The sequence below is a fragment of the Ochotona curzoniae genome, unplaced genomic scaffold, assembly GCF_017591425.1.
Source record: "Ochotona curzoniae isolate NIBS_2020 unplaced genomic scaffold, NIBS_Ocur_1.0 scaffold_2453, whole genome shotgun sequence".
NCBI lineage: Eukaryota > Metazoa > Chordata > Mammalia > Lagomorpha > Ochotonidae > Ochotona > Ochotona curzoniae.
The window spans coordinates 28556395-28581589 of record NW_024467094.1 but is presented as its reverse complement, the minus strand read 5'-3'; the positions used below and the strand labels follow the sequence as shown (position 1 = coordinate 28581589).

The 25195-nt window shown below is 52.5% G+C and overlaps 1 protein-coding gene across 3 annotated transcripts in view; it reads left to right on the top strand.

Moving 5' to 3' along the window:
* The first annotated feature begins 1999 nt into the window (after window positions 1–1999).
* The window catches only part of IGF2BP1 (insulin like growth factor 2 mRNA binding protein 1), a 38840-nt gene continuing 15644 nt past the window's right edge, over window positions 2000–25195 (top strand). For 2 of the 3 annotated variants that reach the window (XM_041000521.1, XM_041000520.1), the window contains exons 1-2: window positions 2292–2466; window positions 3585–3645. In XM_041000521.1, coding sequence (XP_040856455.1) covers window positions 2292–2466; window positions 3585–3645 — 236 coding nt within the window. Of the gene's footprint in view, window positions 2467–3584; window positions 3646–25195 lie in introns of all 3 variants that reach the window. The other variant, XM_041000519.1, reaches the window with a different exon arrangement.

The following is a 25195-nucleotide window of genomic DNA, read 5'->3' as shown; positions in this document are numbered from 1 at the left end:
TTCTCAGAAAAAAAAAAAACCACCAGAAATGCGACCGACACGTGGCTGGCTAGAACAAAACGGCGACTTGGGAGCCAGGGTTCCAAAGGTGGTGGAGGCGGTAGCCGGGTGGGGCGCCCGCCCCCGCCCCGTCCAGGCCGAGCGCGGGGTTCGGGGCCCCAGGGGGGCTTGGTCGCCGTCCTCCCGCGCCCCACTTTCGGAGCTGCAGGGCGCCGGGCCCAAGTCGCAGCCAGCCCTCCGACTCCACAAACGAAGAAATCTTCACAATGCACACCCGAACGGTTCGCGTCGGGATGGTAGTCAACACGTGTTACGGGGTCGCCCGGGCCCCAGGCGACGCAGACAATGGGGTCGGGGACCGCGGAAGGAATGACCCCCTTCTTCACCTGCCCTCGCCCGACAGAAACCTTCTTTCTCCCCTCAGGCCCCCCAAAAAGACCGCCTCCCACCTCCCGCCCAGCCCTGGGGGACCCCGGCATTCCAGGGGAGGTCCACCCGCGGCCATTGCGCCCCTCCAGTTCCCAGGGTGAGGGGTTCCAGGGTCCCCCCGGCTGCACCCCTCGCCCGCCCCCTCCGCTCGGCCGGGGGGACCCTGGGCGTGCGCTCGGGGCGCGCGTCCCGCACTCCGCCACGGATCCCGGACTCCGGAGCGCGCGGTGAGCGGCCTCCTCCCCCACCGCCCAGACGGGGTGCGACCGCCCACGTGTCGCCCCCTCGCCCAGTGGAGCCCTTCCCTCGGGCTCGAGGCTCCGGAACGAGTTGGTCAAAGGCGAGGGAAGGGATCTGGGCGGATCCGCTTCCCCCTCCCCACGCTCGGGCTGTGAGGCTGGAGGGGGAGAGACGGCCGCCCCCTCCCCTAAGCTCCCGCCCCTCGCTTCCCCCAGCTCCGAGCGGAAATTGCCCCTCCCCCTGCGGGTCTGACCTGGGGACGTGGGCGGGGCCTCGCACTGGGCCCCCGCCCTCCGCCCCTCTCCCGCCTTTCCGAATTCTGCGCCCCCAAACAAAGTTCCGAGACCCCAACCCAGCGCCCGCGAGAGTGGCTGGCGGTGTCCCGGGTCGGCCGGGCGCAGGGGGTTCCACCTGTCTGCTGCCGCATCCGGGGAGGGGGACGGGGGTTCTCTCAGGTCTTCACAGGGTCACTCCCGGCCTGGGCACCCCCCTCGGGTCCCTAACCCCTTGCTTCTTCTGTCCCCGGGGGTCGTCCCGGGCCTGAGCCGGGCGGTCCCCTGGTGCGAGTCCCCCCGTTTCTTCAGGGATATCCCGAACACGATTTCCTGACGCGGGGTTCCTGGTCGCCCACGGCGCTCTCCGGGGCTCGCAGGGTCCCCGGTCGTGGCTTCCCAGGGGTGGGGGAGTCTCGCGCGGCTGGGGTGGGGAAGACTTCCCCCCCGCTTCGAAATCTATGGAAAAGGCGCCCTTTTTTTGAAATCACCGGCTCGTGCGACCCCCTCCTGAAGACCCCAGAGTCCTCGGCTTCTCTTTGTCTATCTCGGCCGTTCCCCGCCTGTCAGTCGCTAGCAGTTAACTGAGGTGGGGTGGGCAACCCCGTCCCCCAAAACGCACAAAATAACCCTACATTTTATCATTAAAGACCAGAGCTGGGGGGTTTCGACCACCCTCTCCCCCCACCCCGCCCCACTCAGGCCTGGGTAGAGGAAGGGGGAGGGGTGGGGGCGGAGCGCATCTCTGGGGGCCAGGTTCCTGCCAAGGGGGAGGGGGCGAGTAGCTCTTCGTTGGCTCAGCCCCCACCGGCCCGGGATCGCCCCCTCTCCGGGGGTGGGGTGGGGGGGATGAGCTTCTGCCCCCTCCCTGCCCCCAGGAGGGAAGCTGTAGGGCCGCGCCGGGTTTGCGAGGCTGAGGGGCCCTGTGGCGTCGGGGGTCTTTCCCTGCAGGGTGGGTGGGGGCTGTCACCACGTGGCTTCATCTTTTTTTTTTTTCCGCTCCATTTTTTTTTTTTTCAAGTCGGTTTTATTTAGAGGCGGCGCCAGGGCGGCCGCGGAGAAACGTGACACACCAGCCCGCTCGCAGGGTTTTCGGACCGAAGGCGAGGAGCAACGCCGCGCCGTCTGCCTCCAGCGCGCCGCGGACACTTCCCCGAACTCCCCCGCGACCCCCGCGCGCCCTCAGGTCGCCCTCCACGCCCTGGCCTTCGGACAGATTCCAGGGTGGGGTGCAAAGAAAGTTTGTGGCCGCTGCCGGTCTCCCTGCGCTCGGCCTAGGAAGCTCGCCGCCCTCGCCCGCCCGCTCTCTCGGCCTCGCCCGGGACCTCGTCCTGCCCCGCCACCGCCACCATGAACAAGCTATACATTGGAAACCTAAACGAGAGCGTGACTCCCGCGGACTTGGAGAAAGTGTTTGCGGAGCACAAGATCTCCTACAGCGGGCAGTTCCTGGTCAAGTCCGGCTACGCCTTCGTAGATTGCCCGGACGAACACTGGGCAATGAAGGCCATCGAAACTTTCTCGGGTAAGCGCGCAGCCATCTCCCCAGGCGCCTAGGCCGGGTCCCCGGGCCATGGAGGCCTGCGCCCCTCCCGCGAGCCAACTTATGCATCCGCAGGCCTGAGGGGCCCGGCCTCGCCGCCGACCCCCGACCTGCCTCCTCCGACGCCCCCGCCTCTTCCCAGGAATATTCGCGATTTTCCCACCCCTTCCTCCCAGCCGCGCTTGGAAGCTCGGACGCCCTTTGCGTCCACCCCGCCCCCCACCGACGGGGCGGCAGCCCGCCTTGAGGGTAGTGGTAGCGGGGAAGGTGGTCTAAGGGCTGGGCATTAATCGCTCGTCCAGCCCCTCTTTAGCGTCCGCTGGACGGCTCCCTAGCTAGAGCAGCCCCCCACTCCCTAACCCTAGGCCTGGCCAGGCGTGCAAGGGGTCCCCGCGAGGCCCCCAAACTCCCTTGTCTCCGTGGGGATCACAGCTCTCGGGCCTGGCTTGGGAGAAAGGGGATCCCGCCTCCCGCCCAAGGCCCAGGGCTTGAGCCATTTTGATTTGAAAGTGGGGCGTGAGCGGTGGCGCGGCGGCGCGGGTCGCCATGCTGCTTCCCGAGACGCCGAGGCTGGGCCGAGAGGCGCGCGTCGCGCGGGACCCTCCCCGCCTTGCCCCGCGCCGCTGTCCCAGGGCCTCTGCTTTCCGACCGGCCCGACAGGTGATCGGCCTGAGGCCCGGAGCCTTTCTCCCACGTCCCGCAGAAAAAATAAAAGTTTCATTCTGCAAACATCCCCGGCCCTCCCCCACAGCCTCAAAAGTCGGGGCTCCTGGCTCTCCGGCTTCTGCTTCTCACTTCTGGGAGCTACCCCGGCAGTGTGCGCACTCGAGTCCCCACGAACCTTTCCAGGTTGGGGGGTCCTGCTAAGTGACCCATCCACCCAGCTAGCCTCAGTGGTCCACAAAACAGAAATCAAGAATCTATGGATGGCTCTCAGTTTCCTGCGGCGACCTTAACCCATCTGGCTGTGGACGCCACTCACTTGTTACCGAGGAAAGATTCAAACCCCAGCAACTTGGGTTTCCCTAGTTGCCCCTCTTTCCCCAAGTCCACCAGTTCACGCTCCCACAACTAATACCTTATTATTCTTTGATCCTTAGGAAAAGTAGAATTACAAGGAAAACGCCTAGAAATTGAACATTCGGTTCCTAAAAAACAAAGGTAGGAGAGAGCTCTTGCGGGGCTGGCTAGAGGCTGTGTTTCGGGGGTCCCCCAGCGTCTCCAGGGGGAGAAACTAGCTTCCCAACCTCTACTCCGGATGTTGGGGGCTGGGAGGGAGGAGCGGCCGAGATCTGGTAATGGGTGGTTTACAGCTTGCGAAGAGGAAAATAAGTCGGGGCTGAAGTGGGCAGAGATGTTACTTGAAGAATTAAAGGCGCGGGGGAGGGGGAGGCTCGGTAGAGGAAAACATCTCGTGGGGTCTGCTCCAAGTGTGGGGCCATTTTGGTGCGGACGCTGTAGATTCGCGGGGCCATACTGCGGCTGCCGTCCGGGTTCCTTCCTTCTCCTCACCCTCTTCACACCGTGGCCCTCCAGTGGGCGTGGGGGATCCCTTTCTGCTCTCTTGCACCCGTGGGACGAGCTTCTTGTTCCCTTAGCTCCCCCAGCCCTTGCATTTCTGGCAACAGGCAAAGGCTTCCTAAGGGACCCTTACCCCCCAGTTCCTACCCATCCCCCTCAACTGGATTTCCCAAAGAATATGCTTTGGCCCTACTATCCTCTGGCGCCCCCACCCCCACTGCTTCGGCCCATTGTTACCAGGGGGCCATCTGGGGTGAGAGCTTTGTGTTGAAGCTGCGTGCTGGGGCTCTTTGGAGGGTCTAGAACTCGATGAATGGAGTGTGTGTGTGTGTGTATGCACCCGGCGCAGCAGCACCCCAGCCCTTAGCAAAATGGGGTGCCTTCGTCATGCTTGCTGAAAATGCACAGTGTGTAGTGTGTTTCACATCTTGCCTCGAGTTGAACTCTGGCTGAGGAAGTGCGAGGACAGCAAGTTGGCTCGTTCAGTGGTGACTCTGCAAGCGTGTAGCTCATGTTGCTGGCTGGGAGCAGCCCTTAGGAACTCTTGGACCCCCTCCCCACCATCTTAACTGAAAACTTGCCCCGTATCAGAAGCCTCAATGGACTCTTTCTGAGTGGGGATATTGGGGGTGAGGGAGAACTTTGCGATGTGAATCTAGGAAGTTTAGCCAGAGAAATCTGATGTTCATTGTGGTTCAGTTTGTTGTATTTTAAGTTGGAACTATTGTATCAATAGATGATCAATATGGCTTGTTACTATGTTGATAGAACTTGTGACAACCTCTGATGCCTGTAGTACTGTTATCGGAAAGGCAATTAGAATAAGGAGTAAACAGGTGACACTACAGGGAGAAATAAGTCTTATTTCATTCGAAGCCTTTTCTGGAGAGGAGGATCAAGTTGGTGGAAACCAGCACATTTGTAGAAGAGATTATGGATAGTTGGTGAAAAATGAGTGTGGCTGACAAGAAATACCAGAATAACTGCAGAATCTGAAATGAAGGTATATTCTCTGCTGCTATTGAAGATGGCTTACATTTTAAAGGGAATGAAGCGCAGAGGAAGAGAAATAACAAAATGTGATGAAATGGAACTCAAAACATTTATATTTTAATTTTCATGGTGCTCTGTATTTATGGATCTCTTTGCTCAAGCCATCTGCTCGCTTTTAAGCCATTCCTGGTCTCCTTGTTTCCTCCAAAAGGGGGCTTTTTTTTTTTTTTTTTTTTGGAATGGGAAGGGGGTTTGAGAAGCTTGGTTTAAAAAAAATTTTTTTTACACCCATATTAAAATTTAATCTTTGTTATCCAAACATTTAAGTCCAAACATTGCATTGATTAGGTTCTCTTTATTTTCTTGTTTTGGGGAGTGGTGGTGAGGAAGGACTTGAGTTTTGTAGAATAAATCCATTTTTTTCAGTGCTCAAGATTTTTTTAATCTGTTTTTGTTAAGTCAGTTGCCTCTATCGTTTTGTATTCCTTGAGGAAGCCTGCTGTGGTGTTTGTCTTCATTCTGTGTCTGAAAAGTATTTCAGTTGAAATTTTTTCAATGGATGTGGCATAGGAACCCTAGTTTAATTAGTTAAGACTAACATTCTAAGCAAATTAAGTAACTGCAGGTATAGAAATTTTGTGTGTGTGTGTATATTCTTGATTACACTTTAAAATAGAGTTCTGGATGCATTTTGTTTCAATGTATTTATGATTTAAATTTTTAACATTCATAAAAACTCAACCCAGGGGTTTGGGAATTGTGTTATCTGTGTTTTTTTGTTTTTTGGAGGGGGTAATGTGACAAAAAACAAGCTCCAGCAGTTACTATTGGGCACCCTGATTGTGAAGTTCTGAATCTGAACAAACTTGAATTTCTTAAGAATTCACAACTGCATATTTAAACTAAAAACAGCAAAGAATCTGATTTTTTTTTTTGAAAGCAACCTTTCCCAGATTCTCCCAGTGTTGGAATTTGCCTTAAGATTTAGGATTTTTGATTTTGAGAATCTATATGATCATTGCCAGACATTAATAAAAAGTAGAAAAACAAGAAGCATTTTAAACAGTTTTGGAAAGGTTTTGTGTAGTTTTATCCTGAGAAATTGAGAGTAGTAAGGCGTGGGTAAGATTTGTTTATTTGGGGCAATGATTTGCATTTTAAGGGAATTAAACTTTTGTTACACTTTGTGGTCAGCCTCTTCCTCTCAAGGAATGTGACTTAAAGGCTACTGGTGTCATCAAAATAAAGGGTGTTAAAGATAAAAATGAAAGATGTGTTGCACTTCGTTAGATGAAATGTGCTCTAAGTTTGGTCGTTTGTTAGGTAGTGTAATGGTTGTTCTCTCCTCTGAGTTGACTTTGAATGAGGTGAACATTTGCCCCTAAGTATTCAGCTATCAAGCAAGAATTAGTTTCATAACCAGAAGCTTGATTCTGTCTTACAGTTTAGTTTTCCCAAGTTTGTGCTTGAAAAATCTTTGCAAAGGGATGCCTTGTAAACAGTAGGAAGTTTTGTTTTATAAACTCTAAAAGTTTCTGAAGAAATCACTTGCATCCCTAAGTGTTTACAAAACAAGCTAAATACTTTTGTCCTCCCAACTAGATTTGCATTTAGGGTGTGAATGAATGGGGGTGGGGTGGGAGTGAAAAATAAAGGAGTGGAAAGTGCTAGAGTGAGGATGATTTTCAGGCGATTTTATTTGAATAGTTATGAATTAGTATCTAGATTAAAAAGAAAGTTAAGCAGAAATCTGGAAGAGACTTGGTGATCACTATTCAGCAAGTAAGCTTAATGTGAAAGCAATTTTATGACCCTTTCAGTAAGAAGTGTTTCTTACTAGGTTGGGGCTGGATTTTTTTGTTTGTTGTTTGAATATAAATGAAAAAATGGTTTTATCTTGAATTTTTTTTTTTGCACTATTACAAGGAAAGGTAGAAATACAGCCTCAGGCTGCTTACTCCCCATGTAGATTTCTGCTGAGAAAAGAACGTGGCAGGTCCCTAAGTTGAGCTTTTTGCACCCAGAGGGAAGTACCTACATTGTTACTTGATGGCCAGTTTTTCAAGAGAGGACTTGTCCAGAGACAATGGGGGTTAACTAGTCTCTTGAAAGAGTTGCCCGTTTCTAGAACCTCTTATTTTCTAACCTAAATCAGAAAGGTGATATTTTACTGTAATAGTTTTTTGGATAAAGAACTTTCTTTCCAGTTAAGGGAAAGCATTTCAGTTCTCATCACGAATTTATTCAAAGTATAGCTAACTGCTCCAAATGTAAAGTTCTCATGGCACAGCTTTTGGTGGAGAAAACCAAAATGTTCTTATAATTATGTTTTGGAGATGAAATACATAACATACATTAGCAAGGGAACGATCTTGATTCAAAGAGTCTGACTTCTAATCTTTTAAAATTGCCTTAATCTCTATCATTTGAATCCATTTTGTGTTGTGGGTACTTTTAAGCATACTTCTCTTAAAGAGTTTATTTATTCTCTCTCAATGTCTAACATTAAGTTGACAAAGATACCATTGAGATAGGCTGGTGGGAATACACTTTTTAAAAATTGGAGAACTTTTTCATATTTGGATTGGATGCTGAGTGAAAAAAGGAGACCAGGAAATGGTACTTGATGAGGGTTTATAGGGATTTTTTGTTTAAGATTTATTGATTAGACGTCTGATTAGTGTGTGGGGTGATGGTGGTGTCATTAGAACAAATGCATGAACCTAAGGCATTTGAAGAACAGACCTTGTCCCTAAGCTCTCTTAGAATTTAAATTCAAGCTTGTTCATTCTCCTCAAGTCTCATTCATTCTCTAAATGATTCCGGTGTGGTCAGGATCTTCCAGAAAGTGCTTTTTAGATTTTGTGGGTGAACGTGCGAGAGGAGAAAGGGGAGAGTTGGGGAGCTGCCGGGGTAAGAGAGGGAGGGAAGGAGGGGGCGGTGGATTTCCCGCTCCCCCTTGCGGGGGTCGGGGGGACGAGGGAGTTCGCGGTCACCTCCAAGGAAACTAACCGGGAGCCAGTGGTGGGGCCGGAAGAGCTGGGCAAGGCTGCTTTTTGCTGTCGGAGTTGTCTTTTTTTGCAAATTAAATAGGGACAGAAAGTGGCGGCGCGCTGGAGGCCCTTCCCATAGAGTTCCCGCGGGCGCTACTGCTCGAACCCTTGCTCACCCGGCCGGGTCCTGGCACGCGCGCAGTGAGATTGCCGCCTGCCTCCTTTAACAAGCTCCCGATGGAGCCTTGCAGACTTACGTCTGGAGGGAAGAGCTCTTTTCCCGGGGTCCCCAGGGCGCCCCCTCCTCCAGGCCACGGTGCCCCTTAGGTCCCTGGTCGCTCGGATTCCCGCGGCGCAGCTTCCCGGCGGTGTGGAGGGTTCCCTTCCCGCGTCGGGAATCCTCCAGTCCTTCCGCATTGCAAAGCCGGGGGAGGGGGGTAGCTGGGGGCAGTGAAGTGCAGAGACCGCGGGGGATGAGAGAGGAGGAGACAGAAAATGGAGGGAGCAGGGACCCCTTGGCCAGGGCAACCTCAAGAGTTAAGGGTGTCTGTTTAAATAATCTCGTTGTGGATGGGCTGTTTGTCTCTCCAGCTGACCTCTGCTTGAAGCAATTACTGGGGGCCCTGCGAATGGATTTCATTTCTGTTCTATGTGTAGGTCACAGGTGCTCCAGGTGGGCTGCTGCTGAGGCCGTGAGGTCTTGCTCAGTGCCTTAGTATTTGTGAGCTTAAAACGGTCACTTTCCAGCTATTTCTACTTTTCCTTTCCTTCCCTGTATCTTTGTAGACAACTGTGGAAGTGAAAGCAAGTCTCAAAAGATGTGTACCGTGAGAAGATGCACACTCATTTGATTATTGATTGGGCTCTGCGTGAGCCTGCGAAATATTGTGTATTACACGGAGATCCAAGGATACGACCTCTCCGGGAAGGTGTTCCCAGCTGGAGGAGGCATCCATCGACGCGGGGACTGGCTGTAGAGTGGGTGGCGAGATGTCACCCTGGTTTTGAAGGGTGTCACAGAGCAGACTTTCTAAATCCTGCTCGCTCTTTTGCAGCATAGTGGTGCTGGAATAAGATACGCCCTGATTGTGGCACATCCCAGGGAAAAGTAAACACAGACCTTGTGCTATTGACAGTACGTAGTTGAAGCAAACCTGGTTGCAGTCGATGGAGAAGGGACTGTGTTGAGAAGAGATAGCCTCAGAAACGCAGCCTGACAGCCAGCAGCCAGTGCTGGGGAACAAATGCAAAGAGCTGGATGGCAAAGGAATATTTGCTTGGGCTCCTCGGGTCTTTTTTAAGACCCCCACCCCACCCCCCAAAACACATCTTGATCAGTAAATAGCTTTTTGGTGTGCCAGAAGGCAAATATGGAACCTATTTTGATGTGGAGTGGTTGAGAATTTAGCTCATGGTTTGGCCCAGGCTCTGGGGACATTTCTCTCCTGGTAGATAGAGGAGACTGGAGAAGTGAAAGAGCTCCATTTTCCTGTTCCTCTCTGCCTTGTTTGTTCAGTGGATTTTGGGTTAAGCTTCCCCACATTTCCATTAGACAAGAAGGTTAAGCAGAGTGGTTCCCCCCCCCCCATCCTATATTTTGCATTGATTTCGGTGAAAAACATTCCTCCAGATGTTCGGACCACTTGAAATGGAAAATGTTCAGTCGGAGTAAACTCTTGTCGGACATTTTGGTTGATGGGGATAGAGAAATCAGAGAATTTGGCACTTAAAAAAAAAGTTGTTCTCTGGCCTAAAGGTGGTTTGTGGGAATTGGACCTTTGCACGTGGAGGGTTGGGGTCGCAGGCACAGAAGGCTGAGGGCACCCCTGGGTCCCACTTCCTCAGGGAAGATCAGGCACATGTGTTCTGCGACAATCCAGCAGGCTTGGTGAGGGTGCCATGGGGGATGGCAGCCAGGGAGGTCCCAGCAAGCTTCCTAGGCTTCCTAGGAGAATCTGCGGGCTGCACTGTCTGTGGGACAGTGACTGCAAGGAAAGGCTGTGGAAGGGGATCTGCGTGTAGGGTGCTTGGGTCATTCTGCTTGTGTGCTGGATGGAAAAGCCACCTACCTACCTTAGAGAGAGGGAGCGGAAGCCCACTAGGGTAGCGCTCTAGAGCATTCTCCACTTTCGTCCCCTATTGATTGTTGCCCGACCTCAGGCAAACGGAGCAGGCGCAGTGCAGAATGCTACAGATGGGTTCATTAGGGCAAATGGCCTAGGTTCCTACCGGAAATGTCACACTTGCCCTCCGTGAAGGCAGTGTGTAGGGCAGGGAGCCTGGTGTGAGGGGAACTACCTGCAGGTATGGTGTGGTGGTGAGTTCTCTTGGTGAAGGCGGCTGGGCGAGCACTCCTCAGTCTGTGGCTGGGAGAGCAGCTTCCTGCAGGTGAAGGGAGGTAGTAGAGGTGAACATGTTATAGTTTCAGCTGTTGCAGAAACTAACAAAAATTGGCCTTCAGGAATCATGGGTCCCAGCATTGCCCCGAGGGGATCTACACCATCTTCCCTGCGCTGCCCTTGTGGTGGCCATATGGTCTCTCCCAGACCCTCTGCTCCCGGGTGTGGGCACAACCCCCATGGATGGATGCTCGCAGAACCAAGTTGCACGCTCACTTCCTCTTTGCTCCACTCAAAAAAAGCACATGGCAGACACTTGCACAGGTACATACATGCATGCTTATCCACAACCCCTGCACACACATGTGCCCACAGCTACAGCCCAAAGAATGATAACTGAACCTTCTCTTCCTGGGGTGTGTGTGTGGGGGGGCGCTTCCAACCCGGATGTGGGCTTCAGCCCTTTAACAGGCTTGTGACTTTAATCAGCTCCTATAAAGGATTTTACAATTAGTTTATGCAGAAGGATGTGTGTTACTTCTGGCTGGATTGCTTGAGGCTTGTCAGCTTCCCATTAAGTCCTGTGAGGAGGAGAAAATGAGGGGTGGCAGGAACTGGAAGAGGGGGGCTGTTGGGTGGAGTTAACTTGTTGAGGATGTGTATTCAGAGTTAGAAATATTTATTCTACTTCCTCTTGGAGGTCTCCAAGTTGCTTTGGGAGGAAAAGTCCAACCATAGCCGAGAGCAGTGGCTTTGGCAGGAGTTGGAGATGGGGCCCTAATGAAAGGGAGTCTTCTCAGGGAGGCGTGGCCATGGGGGACAGCAGCCAAGGTATTCCCAGCAAGCACTGGGTGGACTGGGCTGTGGCCGGGAACAAAGAATTTGGAAGAATCTTTTCTTCATTCTTAGTGTGCATTCTGGAAACCTTAGAAAAATAGATCTTCCACCCGATGGTTCACTCCCCAAATACCTGCCATAGCCAGGGCTGGGCGAGGCTGAAGCCAGGAGCCAGGATTGTCCTCAGGGTCTCCTGTGTGGGTGGCATTTGGATGATCATTTGTTGCCTTCAAACCTGAATTAGCAGGAAGCGGGATGGCCAGGGGAGCAACTGGGATGCCAGCCAGCGCTCTGGTGTGGGAGTTGTGGACCTCACAAATGGAGGCTTGATGTGCGGGGCCACAGTGCTCCAGCAACCTTTGGTTTAGTTGTAAAAGTAGGGGAAATCTGGCTCAAGTTGCCTGTCTAGAGGGTTGTAACCTCCCACTGTCGCTCCCCATTGGGTGCGGCCACTGCTGGATTGGCCTTGCTGTCTGGGATGAGCTGTGGGGGAGGCTCGGGGTGGAGCAGGATAGCGTAGTCCTCACCAGCCTGACCTCAACTGTCTCTGAGAGATGTCTCTTTCACTTCCCTAGGCTGGACCTCCTGGCTGGCTGGCCTTCTTCAGGAATTTCCCTTTTCCTTTTAACTGGGAGAGGAATGCCACCTGCCAAGGCCCCAGCGCCTTTGCTGTCGTTGGGGGTGGGAGGAAGAGAAATCCCGCTTTGACCTCAACAACTTCTGCAAGAGCATATTCTTATCACCCATTCATTGGCCTCTTAAAAATACAGATTTACTGTGGTGGCTTAGTAGCTGAAGTCCTGGCCTTGAAAGCGCCGATCTCATATGGGTGCCGGTTCTAATCCTGCCAGCCCCGCCTCCCATCCAGCTCTCTGCTTGTGGCCTGGGAAAGCAGTCCAGGATGGCCCAAATCTTTGAGACCCTGCACTCAGATGGGAGACCCATGCTAGAGACCTGGAAGAAGTTCCTGGCTCCTGGCTTTGGATCAGCACAGCTCTAGCCATTGCAGCCACTTGGGGAGTGAATCACTGGACGAAGCTCTTCCTTTCTGTCTCTACTCTCTGTGTATCTGACTTAGCAATAATAATAAAAAAAAATCTTTTAAAAATACAAATCTAAAACTGAAATCCATGTGTGAAAAGAGTGAGCAACATGGTACTGACTTTGTGACAGCTCACATATTGGGTGCAAAGATTGCTACCTCTAATCATGTAGTCATGCGTGCCTGCATGCCTTCATCCCCTTTTATCTTCCTATTAAGAGTTTGCTGACATGCCTTCAGCTAGATCCTAGAAATACAAAGAACCAGAGAAAGACTGGCCTTGCAAGGGAAGGGAAAGAAGCCATAATTTATCAGCTTACTTACTTTTTTTAAAAAAGATTTATTTTGTTTTTATTGGAAAGTCACATATACAGAGAGGAGAGACAGAAAAATCTTCCGACCAATGATTGATTCACTCCCCAAGTGAGCACAATGGCTGGTGCTATGCACCTATCTGAAGCCAGGATCTAGGAACCTCTTCCAGGACTCCCACACGGGTGCAGGGTCCCAAGGCTTTGGGCCATCTTTGGCTGCTTTCCCAGGCCACAAGCAGAGAGCTGGATGGGAAGCGGAGCCACCAGGATTAGAACCGGCGCTCATATGGGATCCCGGGGCATTCAAGGTGAGGACTTTAGCTGCTAGGCCTCGCCGCCGGGCCCTATCAGGTTACTTTCTTCTAGAAGCTTTTTGTTGTTGTTGTTGTCTTCTTGATATTACACAGATGTTTTTGTTAGATACCTAAGACACGGCATTGACCAGCATAACCATTTTGGAGTGTACAGTCACCCTTGGTGTTAACATTCTAGGGTGGTTCTGCCATCACCAGCATCCTTTTCTAGAAGGTTCTTTATCTGGGTCAAATGGAGCTTTGTATCCATTAAATAGTCGCTTCAGTACCTGACCATTTTTAGGATGCAATGGAGCTGGGAAAATCTCAGAAAAGAAAAAGAAAAATCCACAAAACAAAATGGGCAACCCTGGCCATCTGGCTATTAAGTGTAACCGCTGCCGGGCTTGCTTGCTTGCTTGCTTGCTTTCTTTCTTTCTTTCTTTCTTTCTTTCTTCCTTCCTTCCTTCCTTCCTTCCTTCCTTCCTTTTCACATTTTTAAAAGAATTTTTTTCCTATGTATTTTTTCTATATTTTCTTTTTAATTGTATGGTACAATTTCTTCTTTTTTTGACGTTCTTTACATAATCAATTAGGGCAGAAAGGTTCAAGGGCTACAGAAAAGTCGGTAAGACTATTATTTCCACATTGCTTTTGTCATGTATCTGGGGTAAAGGGGGGAGATAACAGGAGAAGCTCCATCCAGTCTCCCACCCATCCCAGGTCCCCGAAGTGGGGCATACTCCGAGGGTCTTGCTCAAGTGGTTTTGATAGTTCAACAGTTATGAATTGCTGCCAGTCTCGTCATTCCAGGCATGATGAGGTCGCTGTAGAATCTGCTGACTGACGTAGTCCATCTTAGAGTCTCCATTTGCCCAGTTTTTCACTGCCAACATATGACTGAGGTAGTTGAATGACTTATTCTGTCCTCTGTCTTTTCATGGTTAGGGTTCTGAGTCCAGCAGTTCGATTGGGGAGATCCCCAAAGAAGCTGGTTCTGAGGTGTTCCCAGAACAGGTTCTTGCGTGTACTTGCAAGTACAGGGCCCGGTACAGTTCATCGCCCCAATCAGCTGGTGGTTGCAGTTGCTGGGTTAGTTCTGTTTCCAGTGCTGTCTTCCACTGGAGCCAATGGGTGTTGCAGTCCGGCCTGGTTCTGCCCAGCACACACTCAGCCCTCACATAAACCAGTGAGAGCTTCAGCCTAGTCAGAGAGACCCAAAATAATCCCACCAGGCCTCCCCCCTACCCTGGTTTGCCAGAATGTGCAGCAGACTAGTCCAGTCTGTCCCACATCCCATTCTGCTCTCATACATGTCAATGGGCTTTGAAGCCTAGTTCAGTCCAGCCCACACACATGCTGTTGGGTGCCTTTCTGTCTAGCCACCCCAGCCCCTGTCCTGGTTTTCGTGCCCTCCAGTGGGAGTGGTACCGCTGCCAGGCTTTCTACACGCAGTCACCTCCTCCTACATGCAGTTTTGGGGAGCTTCACTGCTGTCGCGTGAGTGGTGTGCTCAGCAGCTGCTGTCGGTCCATGCTTCCGCATCTCCCTGAAGCCCATCGGCTCCAGGCGCCCCTTGGATTTCCTTCCTGAGATCATGCCACCCCACAACCCCCACACTAGGTTCTTTTGGGGTGCTTCTCTCTTCCTTTCGCACCCTGAAAAGGAAGCCATCAAAACCTGCTAGGGGGCCCGGCGCGATGGCGCAAGTGGTTAAAGGTCCTCGCCTTGCACGCCCGGGATCCCATATGGGCGCCGGTTCTAATCCCGGCAGCCCCACTTCCCTTCCAGCTCCCTGCCTGTGGCCTGGGAAAGCAGTCGAGGACGGCCCAAAGCTTTGGGACCCTGCACCTGCGTGGGAGACCCGGAAGAGGCTCCTGGCTTCGGATCCGCATAGTATCGACCCGTTGCGCTCACTTGGGGAGTGAATCATCGGACGGAAGATCTTCCTCTCTGTCTCTCCTCTCTGTATATCTGCCTTTCCAATGAAAAAATAATAAAAATAAATCTTAAAAAAAAAAACCTGCTAGGGGGGTGCTCAAGCAGATACCCCCTGCTGTCTTTAGCAGCCTGGGTTGAGGGGTGCTCCTCTCAGCACTTTGGGCAGTGATGAGGGTTCACAGGAGTTCCTCTCACAGAAACAGAGCGGGAGCCGAGCTACTGCTCCTAGCTCAGCTCTGTTACCTCCTGGAACCCCCTCCAAGAACCCTGAAGATGTTATCTTTACTCTGCAGAAAAAGCTGAGCTGGCAGAAAGGTCAGGCCAGTACTCACAGTAAACACACGTGCTGGGGTTTCACCCACAGGCCTTTGTGGTTCCCAGGCTGGGCGCCTGTGACACTCAGGGGAGCCTGGAGTGTTTTGGAGGAGTCTAAGGTTGGCAAATAGGAGCCTGTCTGTGGCAAACCAGCTGCTCAGCCGCCCTCCAGCCCAGCAGTTCATCCCTGCTTTCTGCTTTCTGCTTTCCGTCTCTTCATGTGAGTTTTCAAGCCATCTTGAGTGGCTAAAGAAAACTCTCTTAAGAATTGATTTACTTGGGGCCCGCGGCATGGTTTAGTGGCTAAAGTCCTCGCCTTGAACACACCAGCATCCCATATGGATGCCGGTTCTAATCCCGGCAGCTCCACTTCCCATCCAGCTCCCTGCTTGTGGCCTGGGAAGGCGGTCCAGGACGGCCCAAAGCCTTGGGACCTTGCACCCACGTGGGAGACCTGGAAGAGGTTCCTAGATCCTGGCTTTGGATCGGTGCAGCACAGGCTGTTGTGCTCACTTGGGGAGAGAATCATCAGTTGGAAGATCTTCCTCTCTGTCTCTCCTCCTCTCTGTATATCTGACTTTGTAATAAGGATAAAATAAATCTTAAAAAAAAAAAAGATTTGATTTATTTGGGGGCCATGAGGTGGCATAGCACGATAATCTTCAGCCTGTGACACCAGCATCCTATATAGGTTTCTCTTGTGTCCTGGCTGCTCCATGAGCTCCCTGCTAATGGCCTGGAAAGCAGAGGATGGCTCAAGTACTTGGGCTGTTGTGCTTATATAGGAGATACAGAGGCTGTTCCTGACTCCTTGCTTCAGCTTAGCCCAGCTCTGGCCATTGCAACGACTTGGGGAGTGAACCAGCAGACGGAAGGTCTTTCTCTCTGCCTTTCCCCTCTGTAAATTATTTATTTCCAATAAAATAAATGCATTTTTTTAAAAAAAGTTTATTTTATTGGAAAGTCAGGGTTACAGAGAGAGGAAAGATCTTCATCTGCTGATTCACTCCCCAGGTCGCTGCAATGGCTGGAGCTGAGCTAATCCAAAGCCAGGAGCTTCTTCCAGGTCTCCCACACCAGGTGCAGGGTCCCAAAGCTTTGGGCCGGCCTTGACTGCTTTCCCAGGCCACAAGCAGGGAGCTGGATGAGAAGTGAAGCAGCCTTGATTGACATGAACCGGCATCCCTGTGTGATCCCTTCACGTGCAAGGCGAGGATCTAGCCACTAGACCAAAATAAAATAAACTTTTAAGAAAACAAAAACATTGATTTATTTGAAAGCGTGACAGGGAGAGAAAGAGGACCTTTCATTGCTGGTTCATGCTCCAAGTGGCTGTGCCAGCCAGGGGTGGGACTGGCTGAAGCCAAGAGCCTGGAATTGCATCTAGATCCCTTACAGAGGCGTTACAGCCCAAGCAGTCAAGCCTCCTTCCATGCAGCTCCACTACCTTCCCGGGTGCATTGGCGGGGAGCTGGTTCTGCAGTGCAGCAGCAGCTGGGACTGCCGACAGGCACCTCGGTGGGAATGCTGCTGTACCGGCACCTGTGTGGAAGAGGCACGGGTTGGAACTTGCCTGGTTGGGCAGCTAAGATGGGAAAGGGCCTTCTGCTGTTGCAGTGAAACAAGCCACAGAGAGGGAGCAGACGCAGGCTGCGTTAAACCCGAGGCCGCGCCTGTGGTGTCCCCTGAGGTCAGTGTCCCTCCTGGGCCTTTGTTTGCTTCCTCTCGCTATGGGGAGAATATCTGCAGGCGCAAGAGCCTCCATTTTGGGCCACTTCAGCAGCTCCAGGGTTAGAGCCAGTCTCCTCCCCTGTTTTGTTTAGGCTCAGCCCAGGGGGACATTGAACCCTCCCGGGAGAAGGGCAGGGTCTAGATGCTTCCCTTGCCTTCCCTCCCCTCCCCCTTTCAGTAAGGGACAAAGAGGTGACCTTTGTCACATACCTATAGATCATAATTCATAGTTCACAGGTAGTAGCTTTTTTTTTTTTTAAGATTTATTTCATTTTTTTGAAAGTGTTACAGAGAGAAGAAGAAAAAAATACAGAGCCACTGGTTTGCTCCCCAAATGGCTACCACATCCAGGAGGTCAGAGCTTCTTCCAGGTCTCTCACTGGGCCTTTCTCTGCTGCTGTCCCACGTGCACTAACGGGGAGCTGCATCAGAAGTGCTGAGCACTTGGGATGTCTGCCTGCACCCAAGGTGACAGTGGTCCTTGCTGCACCACAGAGCCGGCCCCTCTACATGGCAGTTTCTAAGAAGCAGGAGCTCAGTACCTTTTTCCTGGCAGGAGGAAGCAGGCCACACGTTGTGGTGACATTGCCTGGCTGGTGCCACTTTAGGGCAGTCGCTTGACCTGTGCAGAGTTGAAGAGTTGAAGTGCTTCTCCCGTGGTTGTGGGCACTCTCCCACTCTCCTGAGAATGTTCCGGCCTGGGAAGTCCTGAGCTAGGAGGACCTTGTAACAAAAGCATTCCTCGCTGACGGCCCAAAGGCACTGACCACCACACAGGGCTGTTTGAATCCCCAGACAAAAGCCCTAGTATTATCTATGTAGGGTGAGATAGTGATTCTTGGGTTATAACTTCACTGTCGAATCTTCTAGAAGGCCATAGGGCCTTGCTCTGGGAGGAGAGGGTTGAAGGCCCCTCCACCCCACTCCCTGGCCTCAGTTCCTGCCTGCTCAGTGGGAGGCCTCCCCAGCCAGTCAAGGTCTCTAAGGAATGCCGCCTCCCGGGCCATTTTCTTCCCTCCAGCTTCTGCCGCCCCACTCTCAGCCTCTTCCCAGCTCCCTACCCCCAGCCCTTTCCCACTTAAATGCTTGCAGGCCTGTTTGCAGGCGGGAAGCCCCCTCCCCCACAGGACCACCTCCGTCACATCCCTGACCACCCGGAGGTCGCGTCTGGATTTACTAAAGGACCCGGAGGGGGAGCCTGCCCCTTTCTGGCTGCCCGGCCCCGCCAGTGGGGTCGGGTTTCGGCCGGTGGCTGAGAGAGAAGAGAAAGACACACACACACAGGGCAAAGTCCTGGTCCCCACCCCCACCCTGCAGCCCCCAGCGCACAATCCCTCCTCCACTGAGTCCTGGTGCAAGTCAAGTTCCCCGGGGAACTGCTTAGGGGGCTGGGGGACATGCTACATCCCCCTCCTGTGTCCTGCCCACCCTGGGGGGTGCGCACTTAGCCCTTCTGGTTAGGTGAGAGGGGCTGGGGGAAGGGTCTGGCCCCAGGGGCGCAGGCTGGGCCTCTCAGCTGCTCGGGCCTTCTCAATTGCTCGTTCATGGTACTCCCCTCCCCCACCCTCAGCTGCTGCCTCCCTTCCCAGGCGGCACCTCTTTTTCCTGGGGACTGTTGCCACTGTGAGCCACTGTGTTCAGGGCCTGGGTCCTGCAATTGCCACCCCCCCTCCCCTGGGCCAGCGTGGGTGAGAACTGGCTTGAGAGGCGCTGTCCATCCCCACAGCTGGGGAAGGATGCCCTGCAGACCGGGTGCTGAGCCCCAAGCCAGGCAGAAGAGCTCCATGGTGTGTGTGTGGGGGGTGGGGAGGCACCCACTGCGCTGCCCACGCCTCCCCACCACGGGCAGCCACAGGGGAGACAAACGATACTGTTTTGCAGGAATTGGGCACTGAGCATGGTTCCTGGTAGAAGAATGCTGGGACTCTCCAGCCAGCCACAGGAAGGATCCAGGGGCACCTCATTCCCCTGGGGCTGAGCTGCTTTCGTTTTTCTTTTTCTTAAGATTTATTTTTATTGGAAAGTCAGGTCTACACAGAGAAAAAGAGACAAAAAGATCTTCCGTCAGGGAGTTGGAAGGGAAGTGGAGCAGCCTTGACATGAACCGTCGCCCATATGGGATGCTGGGGGTTGCAAGGCGAAGATTAGCCACTAGGCTACTGTGCTGGGTCCCAGAACGGCTTTCTTTTTTCCTGCTGCAGACTGTGGCTCTCGCATATTTGCTATGGTTCTTCTGGTGGGAGTCTCCGGACCCCCAGGGGCTGGATCTTTACCCCCTGCACTTGAGAGGTAACCTAGGCAGCATCCTGGAGAAGCCAGCTGGGACTGGAGATGAACTTGGCTCCACCTGCCTTCCTTTTGGCTTCTGGCCGAGCTTGTTAACCTCTCCCAAACTCTAAGGATGGTCTCCAAGTCCCTTCCCACTGCCAGGACGGAGAAACCTAGGGACAACTCACCGTGCCGCCCACGCTGAATCACCTGTGTCTGCTCATCCACACTTCACATTTCTCCTGGCTTCCTCTGCCCTGCCCCACGTTGCCGGCCCCGCTGAACTCCCAAATGGTAAAGAGCAAGGTTGGGGGCAGAGTTGGCAGTGGGCCCAGGACTTGGAATTTGCCTGCAAAGAGATCGCCTGTCCCGGCGCTTCTGTTTTGGCTTCCTCTGGCACTGCCCAGATGGGCAAGGGGGAAAAAAAAAAGCTATGGGTTCCCTTGTCAAACCATTTTTGTCTGAGCTGAGTGAGTTAAGCCAAGCGTCTTCGGCTGCTGTGGTGGGGGCCAGTTAACGCCATCCCCTCGCCGCGTCCTTACACACTTCAGTCCCAGTTGCACTCCGCAAAGACAAGAATGCTGGACGACTACTCCTTTTTCGCCCTGCGAACCAATCTCTGACAGTCACCCAGCCGTGTTATAGGGTAGTTAGCTTTTCTCCACGTTTAGTCCCATGCCCAGATCCGAGCCGCATGCAGGGAAAGCCAATTGGCAGCCGCTTTACCATACAGAATGTGGGCATGTTTCCTGCTGCTGACGCTGGGGCCGCGGGCGCACTCGTTGGCTGCGGTCAGGCTCCTGGGAGAACGCAGTGCCTGCCGATGGATCGCTGAGTGAGCCCAGGCCGGCCTGGCAGGACTCCATTGAGCTCCCGAGTTTAGGAAAGTCTTCTTCGCTAGGCTTGGTTGCTCCATCTAAGGGACCAGGGCTGCTGTAGGAACTTCTGACTTGAGGGGTTCAGCTCCCTCACCACCATCCTGCCTGCAATTTGACACGTTAAGGGGTGTGTGTGTGTGTATCTATGTATCTATGTGGTGCTGCCATCTCCCGGTTTTGCTACTAAGCACCTGTAGGAGAATCCCCCGAGGGAGAGGGGTTCGGGGTGCTGCTCAGAGCCGCTCTTGGAGATGCGCTGCTGTTTTCTTCTCCTTTTCTTGCTCTCCTCGGAATCGGGGTGCATATGGGATTGTGTGTTCGTGCCACACAGATTTCTTTAGGAGATGGAGTATTCTGAGTTACCAGTGCATTTCAGGGGTGCCCCTGGTCGCCACCACCCTGGCTTTTGTCTCCCGTGGTGGCATCTTTGCCTTGCCTGTCCCTCCTACCTATGTCCGCGGGCCACCTGATGACCGGCCTGTCTGGCCGCCCTGCCTCTGGATCGACCTGGCACTGGGCCCTGGGCACCGTGCCAGCTCCTCCTCCTTTCTCAGCTCCTGCCCTGACTGAAGCGTGCCAGGCCCGCACCACCCCCCCTCAGAACTTTTCCTGGACAATTTTTTTTTTCTCCTGTCACTTTTCCATCCTGTGTGTAGACTGAAGGAGGCAGGGTAAGGAGGAAGGACTAAGTTAGTGATGATCTCCTGGGAAAGGCACTGGTTGATACTTAGGACCCCCAGTTGGGGGAGATAGCTGGGAGGGGGCCCACTTGGATCAGAGGACTCTTCTGCCCCTGGGTCAGCCCCAGGAGACCCTCTTGTTGAAGAGTTGGCACCGTCCTCCTCTCCTGCAGGAGGGGGCACAGTGGACAGCCCTCCTCCACTCTGCTCCTGACACTGGCCATTACCACCCAGCCCAACCCCGTGGGGGTCGGTTGCTGGACTAGAAGCTCTGTGGGAGCGGTGTCTTGTCTGCCACCCTGTGCTTTGCTTCACATGTTGTGCAGTGCCCAGCGTGGTCCAGGAGAAAAGCAGTACGAATGTGTCTGGGGGCTTTAAAGTCCCCAGTCACCATGATAAAAAGGAACAAGTCTCTGCCTGTGGTGTTGGCTTCCCAAATGAGTGCCCGTGTCCCAGCTACTCCACTTCCCACCCAGCTCCCTGCTAGCGACCTGGGAAGGCAGCAGAGGACAGCCCAAGTGCTTGGGTCCCTGCACCCACATGGGGGACTCCGAACAAATGTCTGTGTTTGGTTAGGCTCAGTTCTGGCTTTTGCAGCCATTTAGGGGAGTGAATCTGTGGATGGAAGGTCTGTCTCTCTTCTTTCAGTGTGACTGCCTGTGAAATAAATAAGGTTAAGTTAAATTTAAAAATCTCCTAATATATAACAAGATTGTCCTCTCAATTTACAATCCATACTGGAGCCGTTTTGTTGTTTTATGGGGGTGAGGATCCAATGTGTGTTTTACACTTACAGTCCTGTCGAAACTCAAATGCTAAGTATTTTATTGGAGATATCCCAGTTTGTACTTGGATTTCATTAAAATGTAACAGTTGACAAAGCTAAGTGTGAGAACACTTTTGGTGAAAAGCAAAAATGCGGTTTCTCATTGGAGCTAGTCACATTGCAAGTACGTAGTAGTCACATGTGGTTAGTGGCTTTCGTAGTGGACAGCGTAAGCCTAGTGTGGAGTAACTGCCAAGATAACATCTGTGGAATAAATAGCTCCAGCAGCTGGACTCCTGCCAGAGACTGGAGTCATGGCAGCCAGCCTCTTGACCGCCCATTAGAGACCGGTACCTGTAAGATACGGGGAGCATGGTAGAGTGCTGGATGCTGCTACGTGCCTGCAGTGCCCTTTGCAGCTTTCTAATGACTACCCCAGCTTCACTCCAAGTCTAGCCTTGTTTTCTTAAAAAACTTTTTGGTGGGTTGGGGAGAAAGATTGGCATGATGGCTCAACCAACTAATAGTCTGCCTGCAGGTGATGGCATCCCAAATGGGTATTCCAGCCACTTTACTTCCCATCCAGCTCCCTGCTGGTGGCCTGGGAAAACAATGGAGGATGGCCCCAAAACTTGGGACCCTACACCTGCTCAGAAGAAGCTCCTGAATCCTGACTTTGAATCTGCTCAGCTTCAGCTGTTGCGGCCACTTGGGGAGTGAACTAGTGGATGGAAGATCTTTGTCTCTCTCTGTAATTTTGTCTTCCCAGTAAAATAAATTTAATAATAAATAATAAAAAAAACTTTTTGAAAAATAGAGATCAGTGAACCTCCATCTGTTTGTTCACTCTGTGCATGCTTGCAATAGATGGAACTGGTCCAGAACAAAGCCAGGCAGCTGAGGCTCTGAGTTCTTCTCAGCAAGAGCTGAAGTACTTGGACCATCACTGACTCTCCCATGGAACACATCAGCAGGAAGGTGAAATCAGGAGCCAATCTGGCCTTTCCATATGGGATGCTTGTGTCGCCAGTGGCCCTAACTGCTGTGCCGGTTGCCAGCCACCAGCTGGACCTGTAGGCCTCCCTGAGACTTGGAGAAGTTAAATGTATACATATGAGTGAGGTTGGTGTCTGTGCTTGTGAGATTTTTGGATGGACTCAGATCTTCGTGAACCAGGGAGTCATGAGATTGTGTGCAGCTGATTAGCATTTTCCTGGGGGAGTGCTCTCTGTGTGTGTGTGTTTTAAGATTTATTTTTTTTATTACAAAGTCAGATATACAGAGAGGAGGAGAGACAGAGAAGATCTTCTGTCTGATGATTCTCTCCCCAAGTGACCGCAATGGCCGGTGCTGCGCCGATCCAAAGCCAGGATCTAGGAACCTCTTCCTAGTCTCCCACACAGGTGCAGAGTCCCAAGCTTTGGGTTGTTCTCGACTGCTTTCTCAGGCCACAAGCAGGGAGCCGGATGGGAAGTGGAGCAGCCGGGATTAGAACTGGCGCATTCAAGGCCAGGACTTTTTTTTTGAAAGGCAAAGAGAGAGAGAAAGAGAGGTCTTTCATCTGCTGGTTCACACCCCAAATGACCGGAACAGCCAGACCCTGACTGAAGCCAGGAACCCAGGTCTTTTCGATCTCCCGGATGGGTGCAGGGGCACAAGAAGGGAGCTGGGTCAGAAGTGGAGCGTCTATGGAATGCCGGCAGTGTGGGTGGTGATTTAACCTGCTAGGCCGAAGTGCTGGTCCATTCTCTTTCATCGTGTTCATGGAGGGGGAAAAAAAAAGAGGAGGAAGTTAGACTCTAGGGAACAGAAGATCCCTCCAGTGAAGAAAGTTATCTTTCCTGGGTGGGCAAGGACTGGTCCCTGAAAGACAGGGCTAATCCTACTGTCCCTTATTTTTCCCTGATCTGAGAAACAGAGTTGAAGGCGTGGCCTTGGGGAGCATTGGAGGTGAGGACGAAAGGCCAAGATCCAAAGATATGAATGTCTAGGCTTGGCTCACTACAGGGGCCGTGGGGAATGTGCCCCTGAGCCTGTTGAGATCCCCCAGACTACTGCTGCCCTGCTCCGCCCACTGGCTTAGCCCTGCCCAGGTTTGGAGGGAGGGGTGAGGCCGGCCACAGGATTGAAGGGGTCACTGTCCCCTGTGAATGGGGGTGGGAAGAGGACTAGAAACAGCTTCTCCGAGGCCTGGTTCTGTCTCCCTGGGGGCTGGAGATCCTGTTTGTAGCGTGTGCCCCTGGGAGGCCACTGTGAGTAGAATCTTAGCTTGGGAATCCACTCAAGTGTGTGTCTCCTTCATGCGCCCAGGAAGCCATCCTGGCTCTGGATTGTGGCTAAGAGAGTAATAGGAGAAACCTCATCACTGTTGAGTAGCTTCCATGCTTTTGGAACCTCTGCTGACTTCAGAACTGGGCGAGCTTAGGGATTGCTTGTGTTGGTTTCACTTTTTTTGCTTAAACTGAAAGAAGTACCAGCGTATCAGAGAGGGTAATGTGGCAGGCCACCAAGGACGCGCCCAGAGGCCAGCTGTGGCAGTTAGAGCCCACCCCAGCTGTTTGCATTTTTCTTCTCCCCTGATTGGGGTTGAAGTGAATCCTAAGTATCTGTCTGTATTTGTAAAATAGAACTGCAATCCCGGAGGTCTGTAACAATTGTGGATCCTTCATCAGTGTTCAGTATGGCAGAGTCACTTTTCAAGTAATGATGGCAGAGTACAGTTGGAAAGAGAAGTTAATGGCTGAAGATGTATGGATGGGACTTTTTTCCCTGATTGAGCATTCTGTGTGACTGGCCCCCAGTCAGTCTGTGGTGTGAACCTTTCACCAGCCCGCAAGCCCAACACGACTGCACTTGGTCAAAGGTGGTTTGTCGGCTTTGTACCTTCCTAAAGGCAGCTCCCGAGCAGTGCCGAGTGTTCCAACCTCCCGTTGTGGCCGTGCCTCTTATTCACAATGGGACATGGGTCAGCTCTCCGTTGGCCATCTCGGGGGCCCTGGCAAAACTCAGCCACAGGCACCACCTCCTTGGGCTGTGGGAGGATTCTGTGAGACGATCATGCTTGCCTGCTCTTTCTCTTGGGTTGAGATTCAAAATTGGGCTTTGTCCTAACTGACCTGTGTTCCTTCCTTCCCCTGTTCCCCCACCTCTGCCCAGCCCTCCTGACTGTCCCTGGCATGCAGGCTCTGCTGCCCTCATGCCCCCTCCTGTCTTGTGCAGAGGCTGTGTGCTGTCAGGACACCCCTCCTACTCGTCCTGTAGGTCCGTGCAGGTGAAGTCTGCAGGGAAGCCATTAGGCTGACATAGCCCTTGCCTTTGTGGCTTGGGGCTGGCATTTTCATTCTAGTTCACTCCCCAAATGGCCGCAATGAGTGGAGCTGAGCTGATCTGAAGCCAGTAGCCTCTTCCTGGTCTCCCAAGTTGGTACAGGGACCCAAGTACTGGAACCATCCTCTGCTAATTTTCCAGGCCATAAACAGAGAACTGGGTGGGAAGCCTGAGCCGTCACCACGCTGCTGGCAGCACGAGCAGAGGCACTGGCCCCAGTGTTTTAATGTTCTATCCCTTTAAGCAACTCACTGCCAGCTCTGCCTGCTTGCGTCTTTCCACAGGGTCTTAGATGCCTGGGTTCATGAACTGAGCACTCACTACATGTCAGACACCCTGCCTTGCATACTTTCTGTGTTTGATAAATAAACAAAGAAAAATGCATTACATGGGTCTCAGTTGGTTAATCCTCCACCTGCAAGCGCCAGGATCCCATATTGGCAATAGCTTGTGCTCTTGACTGCTTCATGTCC